Consider the following 18,452-nt stretch of genomic DNA (forward strand, 5'->3'; position numbering starts at 1 on the left):
ATTTGCTCCCTCATGTCGTTTTGCATCTTTGCCAATTGCTCTTGCAATTGGTCCTGCATGTCCTTCTGTAACTGTTCAAATCTTTGGTCCATGTTCTTACTTTTTGCACGAGTTCCGTAGTGATGTGTTGCTTCCAGATTTTCTTTCTCTTACTCTCTTTCTCCCTATTAATTTAACTAATTAGAGTCTTTCTATAAACTTGAATGCATATGATACAATGAGATGCTATGAAATGCAAATGCATGAATGCAAAAAGATGTTGATTCTGATTCAATTTCATTTTAGAAAACGTTATTTAAGGAACAAAAATATTTTCATAAAACGGATTACAAATACGCTTTCGCCCGTAGGCTTAGAGTCTTAACCCTATCTAATAACAATGTTAACTCTCGTCCTCTGTCTGAAGATGACTCATACATTATACTCAGCGTTCTAGCTTGTACTGCCAAATCCTGCAAGTGTTCAGCAACCTCTTGAATCTAAACTAAGGCTTCTCCCATGAGATAATCCCTATTTTTAACTTGATCCTGAAGATGGTGAAGTTCTTCCTTCCACTGTTCTTCTCTTGCCTCGAGCTGCTCAATTGATAGCTCACAGCCCTGTAGTGCTGCTTCCAACCTTCCTATATCGTGTTTCATTTCTTCAATCTTATTTAAGCTTGCTTTTAACTCGATTGTGAGGTTACGACTTCGGTGATGATGAAGAGATCGTCTCCTTCTCTAGGGCCTGATTACGCGACTGCATCTTTTGGAACTTCTTCTCCCAATACTCGGCTTTGGCTCTTTCTTTCTGAATCTCTTGCTGCCACTGCTCTAGAGATCTCCCTAATCCGACCCTTTTCAACGTTACCTGGGCTTTTTTGTAGTGCGTCTTTAAATCATCTCGATCTTCCTCGATCTTTCTCTTTTCCTTTTTCACCTTCTCGACTTCCATCTTTTGAATATCGACGTCGAGACTTAAGCACATTTTTTCCTCTTCGAGCTTCTCAATCCTCTTTTCAATCTCCGAATTCTTTCTCTCGAACTCTTGCTTCATAACCTCCAACTCTGATGGAATCACTCGTAAGCTCTTCTCTAATGATCGAGCCACTCCCAAAATTGGCCTAGGGACATTATCGTTCACTCTCCTACTAAACCACCCTTTATACTCAAGGATTGACGTCGAGCCTTCGGTTAAGATCTTCATACAGAAAGACTTCTTCTAAGCCTCAGAAACCTCTCGCATCTTCTTCTTATAGTGATCTCCTTTATAAGAAAAATCACTTTGAGCTAGACCCTGTGTAATCGGTATGAACTGTCTCGCTCTATATTGCCTTAGAACAAGCAATGGTGCATATCCAACAACTCCCCAAATTCCTGGCAAAGGGACCCAATCAAAACTGCCACAGTGGTAAAGGACTTCACTAGGAACCAACCAAGGAGCCTTCCACATAACATCTTTTCTCGAAGATTCTGAAAAATATCTATCCACCTCTCCTCTGAAATGTTATCTCTCATCGGCATGTCTACTGCTTCTTTTAAGGGAGAATAACCCTCAAAGAATACTCGGCAAGGAACCTTATCAAGCTTCCAAAAATGACTATGGAACCAAACCAACAGCAACTGTGCACATCCAATGAATCTACCTTCGCCGGCTCTCCGACATGCACTCAAAGATCTAAATGTCTCAACTAGGATTGCTTGTATCGGTGTATTCTGCTTACCAACGCGATCGAACAAACCCGCAACTGCCTCATCTATGTGCCCCAATGCCTTTGGGAAAATCACCATGCCGTAAATACTCAAATCCAGGACGTCGACCCTTTTCTTTACGTCTGGATGTGTTGATATCAAATCCCTCAAAATGGCCCATGGAACGCAATTACTATCACCCTTTTGCTGTATACGAGCTACAGCCCACTGCTCACTCATCCCATAATTATCACTAACTTCTTTGCAAAAGTTGGAAGACTAGCAGGCCTAACATAAGCCTTGTGACCCTGAATCCTCGGGCAACGCAGTAAAGTCGTATACTCCTCCAAAGTAGGTGGAAGATCAACATCACCAAATGTAAAGCAACTATAAGCAGGGTTTCAGAACTGTACCATAGCTCGAAACAAGTGCCTATCTACTTTGACATCTAGCAAATAGGGAAGGTCCCCATAATTCTGATAGAAAAGCTGCTTAGCCTCGTCATCCCATTGGGCCCAAATGTTTCTCAGCTCCTGAAACTCATTCTATGTCGAATTAATACGGGTGAAGTCCTATAACTCTAATGTATATTCCTCGGTGACACTATCTCCTTTCTCTAACTGGGTTTTCTCTGACCAGGTACAGACAGAAGCATTGTCCTCCACTTTGTCAAGGTATTCATTCCTCATTACAAAACTTTCTAATCTAGAAATCGAGCCGTGAATCGACACCTTTAAATGCCAAATGACATGCAATGACAGCAAAATAAAAATAGGTCAGTATCATAAAAAAATGATAAACAAGTACTTACAAGGGTAGCTTACTAAAGGCTATCACTATTTTTCCTAAACTCTTTAAAGTTTACTATATGAGTTTTATCTCTAAAGCCAGGGTACTTGAACCAGCAGATTCCTTGGTCTTCACCCATTATAGGCTCATATAGACCAAGTTTAGTTCAGGGGGACACATTTCCCTGTGGCCATATGGAGATGAAAATCTCACGAAGACATAGGTACAGTATCCAAGAAGCAATCCACTAGCTCATACGAAGGTGAAAACCTTAAGAAAGCGTAGCTTCTCACTCCCACTTAAGGGTGTGACCACAACAGTCATGCAAATGCAATGTACAGCAATAAGGTAACAAACATATGCAACAAACACATGTAAAAAGGATCCAATTTTAAATTTTCCAAACTTCCGACATTAAGACAGAAAATACTCAGTTTCTTGGCCTGAGCCTCTTAGTTCCCCAGTGGAGTCGCCAAGCTGTCGAAACCATTCTTTAAAGGGATGTTTGAAAAATGGGGATCGACTTTTGAAAAACGAAAACGGGAGTCGCCACCAACCTTTTTAGATGTGATTGGATCACCTTATAAAACGTTTTGGTCTACGAAAATTAAAAAAACAGGTTCGGGAGTCGGTTACGTACGAGGAAGGATTAGCACCCTCGCAACACCCAAAATTGGTACCAAATTGAATAGTTTTCTGTCTTAATGTCAAAATTTTGAAAGAATTTAGAAATAAGATTTCTTTTAAAACTGTAATCTTTTGAGTTAAAAAATAATCAAGGTTCCTTCACTTCAAAAGAGTACAAATATCACATCCAGCATAATTGGACATGATATCTTTAAACTTTCGTAGCTGAAATCATCTTATGATTTGTAAAACTCGTTTAAAAGGATATTTTAGATATTCAGACAAACGGGAAATCGCAACTCAGCATGTTAGGGCACTACTTTCCGAATTCCTAAATATCAAAAACATTGCCTCATTTTAGAAAAACTTTTCGATAAAATATGACAATTAAATGAAATATATTTTTTTAAAAATAATGATTTGAGTAAAATTTAAAAAATAATTTACTAAGAGTAATACTAAAAAATATTAAAAATAAAAGAGTTTGATATGATACTAAAATTATTAAAAAAATAAAATATATAAAAAAATTCTAGGAAACATGAATTAAATCAAAATAAAAAGGGTTGAAAAACGAAGATGAATAAAGAATAAAGTAAGAACAAACCGTAGAAAATAAGAACGTAAGAGGGAGAGAAATTTGAGTGAAAGCTCTCAAAAATTTTTATTATTTCCCAAAACTCCAGTGTCTTTACAATGAAGGGAGAGGCCTCTATTTATAGTTGAACCTCCTCAAATCCGACAGTATAGATCAATTACATCAACGGTTAAGATTAAAAGGTATCTCCAAATTAAATCTCTAATATTACAAAATCATATCTTCTAAAATTGCATATCATATCTAAGATTGCATATCATTGAAGATTATATTCCATATGAGTCAAGCTTGTAGATGGACCTTAAATCTTTTCAAGTAATGGGTCATTTCGATCGGGCCAAATTATATTTGTAATTCTGGACTGAACTTAAACTTCGTTTTTTTTATTTATTATTTTTATTTTCATACGAATAAAATTAAGTGCCTACAGTGCTTAAGCTAACATCTACTTACACTCAGTCTAGTTGTACAAAAATTGTTTAATGCTTATAAAGCTATATAAAGCTAGGAATAAACATATTGAAATAAAATATAACAAGTGTTTTTACTAAAATAGCTTATTTTTCATTATTTTATCTTGAATAGATAGTGATTTCATTTTTTCAAAGCATGCGTTTCATTTGGGAAGCACTCATTGCATAGAAGACCTAACCCACCTTAAAAACCTACAACCACTAGGTACTGAATAAGAAATTAATGAAGAGTTTAGAAAAAATCACTAACCTTTTTTGTTGCGTAGAGAGACTTAACACTTAAAAGAGACAAAACTCTACTTTCAAAAAACTTCGCAGCCTACCATTATCTCTTTAAAAGCCATCCGTTCAATTTAGGCTTTTTTTTTTATAAAAATAACTTAAAATTTTTAATTAATTATTAAAATAACTCATTTTTTTAACTAAACTCAAAAATAACATAAAATTTATAGTAAAAGTTGGTGGAGCCAAACTCTTTGGCTCCACCAACATGCCATGTCAGCAACAAAAAAAATTATTTTTTTAATAGAGTCATGTAAAATGGCGACACCTATATAAATATTAGAGAAATACTACAATTTCTGAAAATATGAAAGACTTTAAAAATAAATTTTCATTTGGCGCCAATAGATTCGCTGATACCCTTTTAGTTTTTTTTTTTACTTTTTCAAATTTTATCTTTATCCTTATTTATTTTATTTATTTTTTATTATTAATTTTAAAAAATTTGAAATGTATATTTGAAATATTTTATATATTTTTTTAAATTTTAAATATATATATTTGAAATTATTTTTAAAATTTTAAATATTAAATATATTTTTAATAATATAAAATATTTAAATATTTTAAAGATATGACATTTTAAATTTATTATTAGTTTTATAATATTTTAAATGTATATTTTAAATTTTAAATATTTTTAAATTTGTTTTAAAATATTTTAAATTATAATTTTTAATTTATTTAAAATATATTATTTTTAAAGATATAACCTCTCAAATTTGTTATTTGTTTTATAATAATTTAAATATTTTTTTAAATATTTTTTAAATTTTAAATATAATTTTTATAAATTATTAATTTTAAAATTAATTTTAAAGATATTCAAACATTTTTTAAATTAAATTTAAAATTTTAAAAATTAATACTTTATAGTATACTTTTTTATATTCTTTTAATATAAAATTTTAATATTTAATATTTTAATTTGGTGGAACCATAAAGTATTGCTCCACCTCTTGGTTCTCTACCGTATATAGAATGGTGAAATTGTTGTGTTCACCACGAGAGTTCAAAAAATCTATTCAAGATGAATAATGAGATGTTTTTGGTGTATGTTCTTTTTTATGGTAAAATTATAAAAGGTGAGGTTGGTTGTTTATTTACGATTAAAAAAAATGTGAAGCTAGCATAAATGAAAAGGAAGATCAGTGCAGAAATAGCTATCCGTTGTGGAAGGGCGATGTCCAAATTATTTTACAAGTTTCCAGTCTCTACAGATCCATTCAAATTTTGTGAGATGCAGCTGTTAGATGATGATGACTTGGACACTATGATGGAAATATGGTGGTCGACTGGGAGTGAAAACCCTTAACCAGTTGAATTATTTGCTGAGTTAGCAGACTTAGAGCTTGTTGAATATGATAAATCAATTATCTATATAATTTTTTATAAAAATATATTAAAAGGTTGAGAAAATAAAAACATCACACTTATACTATACCAATATCATTCTAAGTATTTTTTTATTTAATTTAAATTAAATATTAATATGTTAATAATATATTAATAATAGAATGAAGATTTGTCATAAAAATTAAGAATAACACGTAGAAATCACATGTGATTATTATGTCCTAATCATAGTTAAGCATTAAAACTAAAGGCAACCATATAACTACAAAAAGTAGGCTTTTATTTATAAAATTAACCAAAAAAATTTAATATACAATAATATATTTTAATATATTAAGTATATTTTATACTCAACATTTTCTTTTAACATATTTAAAATTTTAATATATTTAAAATTTTTTAAGTTTTTTAAAATTTTAAATATATTAAAAAATCTTTTTCTCTTTTCCTATTAAAAATATATTGAATATATTAAAATTTTAATTTTTTTTATACTTAACATTTTTTAATATATTTAATTTTTTAAAAATATATTAAATATATTAAAATTTTAAAATTGGTTATACTTAACATTTTTTAATATATTTAATTTTTTAAGTTTTTTAAAATTTTAAATAAATTAAGAAAATCTTTTTTTTCTTTACCTATTAAAAATATAGATTAAGTATATAAATTTATGAATGTGTACGAAAGTTAAAAAATTATAATTAACACGTAAAGATTAATTTCATGCAAAAAATAGTTAAAAAGGAATAATAATAACTAAATAGAGATCAGTTTCATGCAATCAAAACACGTTGAACAAAGTAGTGCTTGGCAAGAAAAAAGAGAAACTAAAATGATTTTTTTATTTAATTTATAATTAATTTTACTATTTTGTTGATCCTCGATGAAGTGTGATCCGTATTTACTCTAGAAGATATTTTGATATTTACATAATATAAAAAAATATAAATACAATATAATTAATTATTATATTACAATAACTATAAATTATAAAAAAACAAAATAAAAATTTTAAGTAACTTATTTTTTTTCCTCTTTTCTTTCTTCTAAAGGGGGACCCAACCCCCTTATATAACATTCATCCCTTCTTTTTTTTTTTAATTAATATTTAAGTATATGACTGGTCACATAGCTGACGTGACCAATTATAATATATTTTTAATTTTTAATTTAAATTTTTACTTTTTAATATATATATATTTAAATAAATTTATTTTTTAACAAATAAATCTTTTTTTAACAAATATTTTTATTTTTTCTAATTAATTTAAATTTCACTTTTTTAAATAAAATATTATTTTTTAACTTTTAAATAGAATTTTAAAAAAAGTTTGAATATCTTTAAAAATAATATAAAAATCATAATTTAAAATATTATAAAACTAATAATAAAATTGAAAGGTCATATTTTTAAAATATTTAAATATTTTATATTATTAAAAAATATATTTAATATTTAAAAAATAATATTTAAAATTTTAAAAAATAATTTCAAATATATATTTAAAATTTTAAAAAATATATATTATAAAATATTTTAAATATACATTTCAAATTTTTTAAAATTAATAATAAAAAAACATAAATAAGGATAAAGACGAAACTTAAAAAATTTAAAAAAAAAAAAAGAACGAAAGAAGGACAAAAGTTGAAAAAAGTATTAAAAAAAAGTAAAAGGGTGTTAGTGAATCTGGTGGCACCAAATGAAATGACTCTACTAGAAAATAAATTTTTTTTTAAAATCCCTCATATTTTTAGAAATTGCAGTATTTTCCTAGTATTTATATAGGTGGCGTCATTCTACATTGCTCCACTAAAAAATTAATTTTTTTCCTGGTTGCTGACGTGGTATGTTGGTGGAGCCAAACTCTTTGGCTCAACCAACTTTTACGGTAAATGTAAATTTTAGGTCATTTTTGTGTTTAATTAAAAAAAGGTAATTTTGATAATTAATTAAAATTTTTAAGTTATTTTTATAAAAAAAGCCATTCAATTTATTATCTATTTCTTTCGTTCTTTTCTCTTTTTTACCCTCCAAAGATTGTCATTTTTTTCAAGCTATTGATGTAAAAAGACATGATAATATAGAGAACAGGAGCGAGAAACTTTTTTTTGCTTGACTCAATTGATTTCGTGAAAATAAAAAAAGTGGTTTTCTTTTTTTATTTAGTTCTAGATAATTTGGCTCAAAATTACAAAAAAAAAACCAATTCAATTCGTTTTTAATTGGTTTATTCAATTCATAATTCACGATTTAATCGTAGTTTACATCGGTTTCTATGTCAATTAACTTTCCACCTTATTTTAGACCGGTGCTATTTGATTTTGGTTCAATTTATCTAACCAATTAGTCTAGTCCAAATTCAACAACCACGAGTTTAATTGTTTTTTAGCAAAAAAAATTATGGGCCATAGTCTATAAACTCGGGTATGATATAAGCATCATTGATATTAATATTACTACAATATGACAAATTAATAATGTGGTTGAAAAAAATTATTTAACAGATATATTTATAGAAAATTTGATTTAAAAATCAAATGAAGTTTTAGTTGAAATGGTAAATACATTATAGATTATAATGTTTTGGGTTCGAATATCATTAAGCACATTATTTTATATTTCACATGATTTAAAATGAAAAAAATATCTCAGAGCAATGTTTATTAGTTTATAAAAGGCATAATGACTTATTTACCCCTCCAACTTTACAAAAAAATCATTTCAGCCCTCCATTTATTTTTATTATGTGTTGATTTTTTTTATTAAATGTTGATACTTACACTTTACATTGTACGATGTTATAATCCATTCAAATCATATAATTCAACCAATTTATTGATTGTTTGCAATTCCCTATCAACTGCTTCACGTATAGATACCAATTCGTCCTTCCAACAGTACGTCGTATAATCTCGATGCCTAGACCACCTATTATATCACAAGGTTTCAATAAATAAATAACGTCACATAGTTCTAAATGCTCAAAAAGGGACCTCTTGAAGATTAAATTTAGTGTTCCTTATTACAGAACACCTGCCCACTAGAAGCCCCGTCAACAAATGGTACATCCTTTAGTGTTATTGTCACTTCGTCACATGGGAGATGGAGTATATGGGTCTCTAATCTCTATTGTTCAATCAAAGCATATAAGAATGTCATGACAAAAGTAACTCTTCCTATTTGACTTAGGTAATAAAAATCAGCTTCTTTTAATTGTTGGCTGATTCTCCCATCACACACATCCAAACTAATGTTTCCACAAACTTGAGTGATAAGAGAATACTCCATTATAGTTGCTTCTTGAGAAAGATGTATGACTTCAAATCTCAATAAATTGACAACTATTACAAAATAATTAAGTAATGTGTCTTGGTAGTTAGCTAGAAAGTTGTAGCACAACTAAAGTTTTTATTTCTAGTGGAATCTTACAATACTAATGCGAGTCTCAAGACCCAATTTCAGATTCATGGATATGATGAGCCCACACTACCTCAATGCCCAACAACAATGATAAAGGTCAAGCAAATCAAAACAAATGTCGATCAAAGACAATATGAGAGGATTAATTTTTCAAGGAAACGAGGAATGATACATTCACAGAATGTGTGAAATTTGTTAAAGTCAATTCAACCAAACTACCAATTTTCAAAATGAAAAGATTTGCCAACTTGCTATGAATTTTTGGATGAGATCCACACATTTATGGATTTATATGTTTGCATAATGTTTAAAGAGCTATCTCTTAGCTTCAAAACATACTTTGAATCACTCGATTTCGAGTTTGAGAGCTCAAGTTATGATCATTTTAGTGAAGATTGCGCGAGTATAATTTCTGAATGGAATTATGACAGCAATTACAAGTTTCGGGCTTTTAATTTGAGTTTAAAGCATATTAGGTTCATTTTTTAGGCTAATTTTTTATTATATATGAGCCCAATATTGTATTTATTAGGTTTTATTATTTTATTATTTATTTATTCCAAATTTTGGATATTGCTTAAGTATTTTAAGTTGTTTAGGAGTTGTTGTTTCTTAGTCAAATAAGAAATTTTAGTTTAAAACTACTGCTTGTTTAGATTAATTTCATAACTTGTTTATTTCTTCTTTCAAGTTAGATCCAAAATTTTTTTTGAGTCAAACAATTTGAATATGATCATTTTTTCGCTCATTCCTTATCTTTTGGTTTCAAATTTGAGCGTTTTAGGTGCTCTTTGTGTTCTTATAAATTGATTTCCAACAAACAAACTCAAAACAACATTCTTCTTTTTTTACCCAAAAAGTTTTTTGAAGAAAATATTTTTCAATCGGTAAACGTTTTTCAAATGATTTAAAATTTTATATACTGATTCTTAGCACTCTTTTAGAATATAGAAAAATATTTCCAAAAAAAAGTGATCGAAAAAGTGCAAAAACAGAAAAAAATAAAGAATTAGATTTGGTATAAGATTTGGGCGTTTTAGGTGTTCTTTGTGTTCTAATAAATTGATTTCCAGCAAACAACCTCAAAACAACTTTTTTTTTACCCAAAAAGTTTTTAGAAAAAATATTTTTCAATGAGTAAACATTTTTCAAATAATCTGAAATTTTACATACTGATTCTTGGCACTCTCTTGGAATATAGAAAAATATTTCCCACAAAAAAAAGTGATTGGAAAAGTGCAAAAAAACATAAAAATACGAAACAAAAAAAGAAAAAAAATTTGTTGGATTTTGTGCCAAAATTTTCAAGATCAGATCTACACTATTTGTGGAGACTCCAATTTAAATTTTGTGATTTTTTAAAATCGAGAACGCCTCAAACGAAAAATTCAAGTTGTTATCTATTGTTTTAGGTTTTCAGTTAGGTAGTTTATTTTCTTTGATTCTAACATTAGGTTTTCTGTTGTTTTTAGTTTTTCTTATTCTATTATGAGTTCTAACACATTTCAACTTCTTGTGTTAATATGTACTGTCGAAACCATCCTCCGATTTAAAAATTTTAAATTTAATAAAAAAGGGGAATTGACTTTTGAAAAACAAATGCATGGAGTCGCCACCGATCTTTTTGTTTTGGTGTGATCGAGTCACCTAAGAATGTGGTTATTTTAATAAAATATTTTCGGTTTACTAAAACACCGATTATGGTCTACGAAAATTTTAAAAAAGGGCTCGGGAGTCGGTTACGTATGAGGAAGGGTTAGCACCCTCACTACGCCCAAAATTGGTACCAAATCGATTAAATACTGTCCTTATGTCTAAAATTAAAAATGTTTTTGAAATGTGGTTCTTTTTTAATAACATTTGAATAACCCGAGTTGATTGTCAAAAATCTTATTGTTTCGACGTTCGAAAATTTATAATTTGAAAATCACAAAAGGATGTTCAACTATTTAGTCCAACGGAACACCGAAACCCAGCTCAGTAGGGCACGATTCCTCAAATTTCCAAACATTGAACATAGTCTTTGTTTTAAAGGGTTTTCTTAAAAAAACATGAGTGAAAACCTAAAGGAATATTCGATCGTTTTGAACAAGCGAGAAATCACAACCCAGCACGATAGGGCATGATTCCCGAATTGTCAAACACCGAGTATTGCCTTCGTTTTAGAGGATTTTTAGAAGACCTGAATGGAATCTCAAAGGGATATTTGATTATTTTGAGCAAACGAGAAATTACAACCCAACACGTTAGGGCACGATTCCATGAATTGCCAAATATCAAACTTTGCCTTCGTTTTAAAGAATTTTTAAAAGGCATGAGTGAAAGTTTGAAGGGATATTCGATTATTTCGAGCAAACGCAAAATTGCAACCCAACACGTTAGGGCACTATTCCGCGAATTGCCAAATATCGAATCCCGTCTTCGTTTTAAAGAATTTTTAAATGAATACTTGTAAAACTAGCTTAAAACGCATTAATTCGATTTGAAATAAGACGAAATTAATCATAAAATTTGGATTTTGTAAAACCACATTTCATAAACCAAGTGGAAAAATGATTATATGGGGTAATAGGCACATACGAGATACAATCAATTAACAAACTAAGAATAATATGTCTTATTTGATCAACTAACAAAGTAAATAATTAAATATAACTAACTTAAAAAATATAACCTGACTACAATCACGCATGGGAAATAGTTAATATATAATACAATAAAGAAAATAATAATATAACAATACAACTTGACAAAACAATAGATAAAAATGTGCCAAAATAATGTACATAGCATGATATAAAATAAATTGATCATAAAAGCTAGCATATACTAGAAATCGAAATATTTTATAGAAACTAGGAATATGTATATATGCACAAAAATTTGAGTTAGAACATCAAACAATAAAAATATAGAGTAAATAATATGTATATTTTAATACATAAATGAATTTCAAAAATATTATTATTAGAAGCATTTTGAAAAGAGAACTATACAAAACGATTTAAATCCAAAACTGATCGATTATATACAATATACATAAATATAGTAATGGATGTCAACATAAATTTTTGAATCAATTGCGTACATGTTAGAAAGTTTTAAAACAAATAGATTATATGAGTATAACCATATAAAAATATTTAAAAGAATGTATATGAAATGCTAACCATGTAATATGAAACTAGTGATTGTATAAAAATAATTTGAAACAAGATTTATTCATTCACAATAATTAATGTCCATGAAGTAAAAAGCTTAATATAAACAACGTTTATACAAAAGGGTAATAATATAGGAGAATATTTGAAACAAACAATATATATAATACCAAAATTGGATTTAAAAGAAATAAAGTAAAATTAAAAATACGAACATATTCAAAAGAGGATTTAAATAAGTAATTTGATATAAATCATGTATATGTATATACAAATATTGATATATGAAAATGAAATATTATACGAATCATTAAAACATAAAATTACATGAAGAAAATTTTAAAATGATTATATGATATAATAAAAAAATGCACAAAATGTTTATTTTTTTTAAGAAATACCAAAATAGACCACACACATATAATAAAGAATGTAAAAAAAATGAAAGGTTTCTCTTTTTTTTTAGACAAAAAGGTATGATAAAAATATGTTTTATGTACGTAAGGTTTTAATATCTATTCAAATAAATTCCAAAGAAATAATATAGGTGAGGTAACATAGGATTAATAAGATACATAGAATAAAATCTAACTTTATCATGAACTGCGTATATTTAATAGTATATAAGAAAATTTGGAAGATATATTATACAAAATCTTTAAAACCACACAATATATAAAACTACAAAATGTCTTGATAACTCAAAGATATATACATCCATATATAAAATAAGTATTAAGTAAAATAAAAATGAATAATAGATAAAAAGAATTAAACAAATCAAGAGGACCTAATTAAAATAAAATTAAACTAAAAGGGTAATTAATAAATAAAATAAGTTACTGAAATTGAAAGAAGAATCAAAGCTTAACGTGTGCGAATACATAGGGACTAAAACCGGCAATATACCAGGTCCCTAAAGTGCATCACTGAAGCGTAGACCAAAACGCAAACGAGCACAAACTAAAGGGGCAAATTAAAGAAAGAAAGTAAATGAGATAAGGCGCAATCGAATGCGCATGCACAAGGGGAGTGCCTGCTACGCAAATTTCCCATTTCAAGAAGGAAGGCATGTATCTGACCCAATAAATGGCGCCGTTTTTTTGCAAAGGTTTTAATGACCTGTGTCTTTTCTTTTCTTTTTAGAAGCCGTGCTTTTAACCCAAATTAACAGCCCCCAAAAATCTATTTGCTAGGGTTTCTTTCGCCAGCAGTCGAACCACCATAGTATTTGGTGATCAACAGCATGCAAACAGTACCCGATCCTGCCATTGAAGGTCTCCGACCATACCTAAAAGAATTTGGTAAGTTATTCGACCTTCTCTGTTTTTTTTTAAAGAAGCCTTCAAATTGTTTTTTACCCTTTTGAAAACCAAGCGAAGATTCGAAGTGAAACTCACGACCCTCGCCCGTATCTCCTCATTTTCGAGATGTTTTGGGCTTTCATCGGTATAATTCACATGTTAAAAGGGAAATCGAACCAAAAAAGAAAAAAAAAGAAGAAATAATCGAAAAAAAAACCAGGAAACTTGAAATCACCTTTACTATCTTTTTATTTCTTTTCTATGTATTCGGTATGCAAAATAGTGTGCGTGTGTTCATTCTTTTTACAATGAAAATGCCTATGGCTTTATAGCCAAAATAAAAAAGAAAAGTACAACGTTCATTTTCGTTTGTTTGCTACAATTTCTGCTGCTTTTCTTTTGTCCTTTTGCAGGTACGGTGCTGGCTGCGTGGCTGCTGAAGACTGGAACGTACGGATTCGTTGGGGGGGCTCGATTGCGGCGCAAAGCGAGGGAGAGCCCTAGGGTTTCTGGAGTTGTAATTTGGTCTTGGGCCATTTGGGCTCGATTTGTTTTGTTTGGGTATTGGGTTACGGGTTTGTTTAGGTTTAGGGTTTAGTTAACTATTGGGCTATTGTAATATTTGGACTCTTGTGGACTTTTGGTTTAATGATTTATTATTTATTTTGTATTTATTTTGGGTTTCTAGTGGGCCCGGACGAATTTGGCCCATTACATGTACGAAAACAATTGTCTCTCTTTTCTACGCGCAACTTACTTTCTTTGGAGTTGATTTTTTCTTTGGCTTCTTAGAGCCTTATGTCAACTTTGTTAGAGAGTGATCCTACATCTTTTCAAATTTTATTGAGTTTGATTACTCTTTAAAAGTTAAAAGGGAGAAAATCTTAACATCTTTTCTTTGTCTCCTAAAGTTGTTTTTTTTAGTGTATAACGGTGACGTTTAATATTCTTTGATCAACTTTACTTTTATTTTTTTAGTATTTTTTATTTCAGCCTCTTGCAACACCCTAAATTCGACCTAAAAGTTTAGACCAAATCCCGGATGCTACATTGATCACTGAAGTGATCGTAGGTAAATTTTTACAAAACAAATTGTCACATTGAACTGAAGCATTTAATCGATCAAAATTCAATAAGTAGAATTGTCGTTAAGTTAAATATATAACAGGAATTAAATAAATGAATAAAATTTCAAAATGGAACTTGTACCACAGCTTAATTAAACCTTACAGTTCAAAAACCGAATAACCAAATAGAAACTGAAAATACAAACTGATAATTTATTTTTCACCGAAAATGTCCGAGATCTCCGCATACCAAGTTTAGCATCATAATTTAAAAAAGTACCTAAAAGGGGAAACACCAAGGGGGTGAGCTACTCGAGCTCAATGTAAGTTCGAAATGAGACTAAAAACAGAATCACAGAATTTAATTCAACAATGCAATAGACTTACAGATATAAGCAGAAACAAATACCAGACAAGGAACCAACGCTCCAACACGCAATCGGAACAGAGCACACCAAGTATACACAGAACACTTAACACATGTGTTATTCAAACAAATAGAGAACAGTTAGATAATATTACAACCAAACAGATGCGCATAAATGCAGTCAAGTACCAAAATCCACTCATCCAGTCAACACACCTCTCCGTCCCCCGATCACACCCCATAAGAGTTGTTTAAGCTCATCCAACGAAAACACACCTTGTAGGCCCATCCAACCCTACACACCATATATTTGGATTAAGCCACTCAGATATTAATATGCAGTAGAGCTGGCATATGTGCTGTACAGTGCAATACGGTGATCCGCTGTACAGATAAGTTGCAGTTTAAACTGCCAAATCAGATAATAGTACGCAGCAAAGCTGATGCACACATGCAGTACAGTGTGATAAATCGCTATACGAATGAGTTGCAGTAGAACTATTAGATCAGATCAAAATCAGTCTTCATTCTCTTCACAATCCCACGTAAAACTTTACTTTATGCAAGTGTATGTATGCATACAACCTCACAGAACAATGACACATTATCAGACAATCAGATAGAATAGATAAGCACACACACACCTCCAGTTACCAGGGTTTAGAATAAGACATCAATCACAAATTACACATAAATAGGGTACATGGTCACAGCTATCGAGACTTAAACACCCTCACTAAAGCTTAGCCAAGGGTAGAATACACAGACATATTTTCAGATCAAAAATACAATTCAGATCAAAAACACACACAAGCTAAAATTTGGTATCTTAGGACCACACGGCCGTGTGCTCTGGCCTTATGAAAATGCCTAGGCTATGTGGGAGGTCAAAAGCCCGTAAGAAGAAGGGCACATGACTGTGTGACTAAGGCACATGCCAGTATGAAGAGAGGCATTCGACCGTGTGATTGAGGCACACGCCCGTGTGGACCAAGGACATGGCCGTAGGAACAGGCTGTGTAACTCACTGTCCAATTGTGCTAAAATAGGGTACAGGGCAGACACAATCGTGTGAAGGTCTTACACGCCCGTGTGCCCACTAAACACGATCGTGTGTCCAAAACACACCCCCATATGGGATCTCTAAATCCCTAAATTAGCCACACGGCCTGTATACCCAGGGGACACGGCCGTGTGAAAATTGATAAAATCCCCAAATCGTCTACACAGTCATGTGGCCAGGCCGTATGGCTCCAAAACTTGCCATAAAACCCTAATTCCCCAAAGCACACAACTGTGAGAACTGGCACACGCTCGTGCGACCACCAAAATGATCACGAAACCACTTTGGAACAAGCCAAAATTACCGTTTTAGCCTTCGAAACAACCCCCAACCTATACTATGACAAGAGTATATTGGGATATGTAGTATCCCCTGTACTTCTTCAACAACTAATACCCAAAATCGACAATTTAGAGTACACTCAAGAAATGTCAATACAATAATCGCAAAATAAACATAGATAAGACTCGAATTTCACACTTGTTTTGCGATCAAGGACGTCTAGAATTTGACTCGCAGACCAAGAAATCGGAGTTCTCTAGAACCCCCAAGCAAAAAGTTCAAAAGAAAAGGAAAAAAAACAGAAAAGAACAAAAAAGGGAAAACAAGTCCAGAAACAATCAAAATAACTAAAATAGAAATAAATAAATAAATAAAATAAAAAAATAAGTAGAAATTATTAACTTAAAACAAAACGTAATAAAATGTTTCTTTAAACGCCCACACAAAAACTCAAACCCAGAACCTAGAGGCATACTAGCACACTACCAACCACTGGACCAACAGGCCCATTTTGACATTTAAACGCACCACTAAACATAATAACGCAACCTTCTCACTGACCCTATCCATAAATACTAAAACTTCTAACCCAAAAGTTCGGGGTGTTACACCTCTAATACGATTACACATGCATAATATGTAGAGGTTTTGGAACCTCCTACTAATGGGGATAATTTTCTTAAGTCCCATTGTCTTGTAGTGCAGTAATCCCTTAACATTCAAGTAGGGGATGACTCTAACAAAGTGCAAAGGGCTAACATCTTCCACTCGAGATGCTTGATTCAAGAAAAGTTGTATTACTAATATTTATAATACAAAAATGATGATAAAATAATATTTACTATTTCTCATAACATACTAAAAATTACAAGAAGTATTTACTAATAAACATAATAGTATTGAAAATAAAATTACTTATAATAAATTAAAATGTACTAATATTTGAAATTAATTTTTTAACTTTTTCGGTCAATAAGAAATTTTAACTTTAAAGATAAAATCATTTGTCGATTGAGTTTTAATTCGATTGACATGGGCATTGTTGTCAATGCAGGAGGATGCGGGTTCGAGTGCGTTGAAGTGCATTATCCTCCTATTTATAGGTTAGAGAGGGGTAATGGGTAGTTCTAAGCATTGTCTTAAAAAGAGCAAATATAATCTGAACTTATAATGAGATTATTAAAAAAATCATTTAATATATGTTTAATTTTTTTAGAATATCATTTAAATTTTAATTCATTATCAAACACGATCCACCATATCAGATATGTGGTTAATACCACAAAATAAGTCATCCTGAGTTGCCTGACAACGATAACCCGCCATCTTAGGTTGCCCGACAACGATGGCGTACTAATATCAATATGCAGTTAAACTGCCAGAACACTTCCTCCGTCACATCATTATCCCACTCCCAATGCATATGCCAAAACATATTACATACGAATCAATATCAAATGCATGTATGCCTTACATAGTTTTCACGTCATACATACATACTTTTCACATTATATTATGCTAACAATTAACATACATAATTCAAATAACATACAGTAGAAAAATGTCAGATTTTATGTTTTAGAGTCTTATTTATATAGTACGAACCCTATGGAGAGGCTAAATTCGAATTGCTTATCAAATATGGCCCCAGGTAAAACTTTTAGAAAATGGGCCCACAAGGCCCAACTAAACCAGTCTGTATGGCCCACACGGCCTGTCACAAGGTCGTATGGCATCGTTAGTCGACTTTTTAGCATCACGTTGTTAGCTATTTTTCTGATTTTCCTTTATGTACCTGGTTTTTTTTTTATGACGACACAACAACCACAATTCCAGCACCTAAAAACAACATTCAAAACGAGCTAATTTAGGAACGATACGCTAAATCTAAGCCACTAATTCAGCCACAACCATTACATTTGGCTTTAGTAAGACAAGTTAGCCCTTCATTGAAAGCATTAATCACTTACCCTTGAAGTAACA

At 30.5% G+C, this 18,452-nt stretch overlaps 1 protein-coding gene and 1 long non-coding RNA gene across 2 annotated transcripts; one reads left to right on the forward strand and one right to left on the reverse strand.

The window, feature by feature from the left end:
* Positions 1-681: 681 nt before the first annotated feature.
* On the reverse strand, positions 682-1,035 carry LOC121230471 (stress response protein NST1-like). The gene has a single exon (XM_041115360.1). It carries the CDS (start codon positions 1,033-1,035, stop codon positions 682-684), a length of 354 nt encoding a protein of 117 aa, XP_040971294.1.
* A 12,199-nt stretch (positions 1,036-13,234) lies between these two features.
* LOC107962564 (uncharacterized) lies at positions 13,235-14,457 on the forward strand. The gene is made up of 2 exons (XR_001701681.2): positions 13,235-13,690; positions 14,104-14,457. It is a non-coding gene; the product is annotated as an uncharacterized lncRNA (long non-coding RNA).
* Positions 14,458-18,452: the final 3,995 nt, after the last annotated feature.

This window comes from Gossypium hirsutum, chromosome A06, assembly GCF_007990345.1.
Source record: "Gossypium hirsutum isolate 1008001.06 chromosome A06, Gossypium_hirsutum_v2.1, whole genome shotgun sequence".
In the NCBI taxonomy this organism is placed as follows: Eukaryota; Viridiplantae; Streptophyta; class Magnoliopsida; order Malvales; family Malvaceae; genus Gossypium; species Gossypium hirsutum.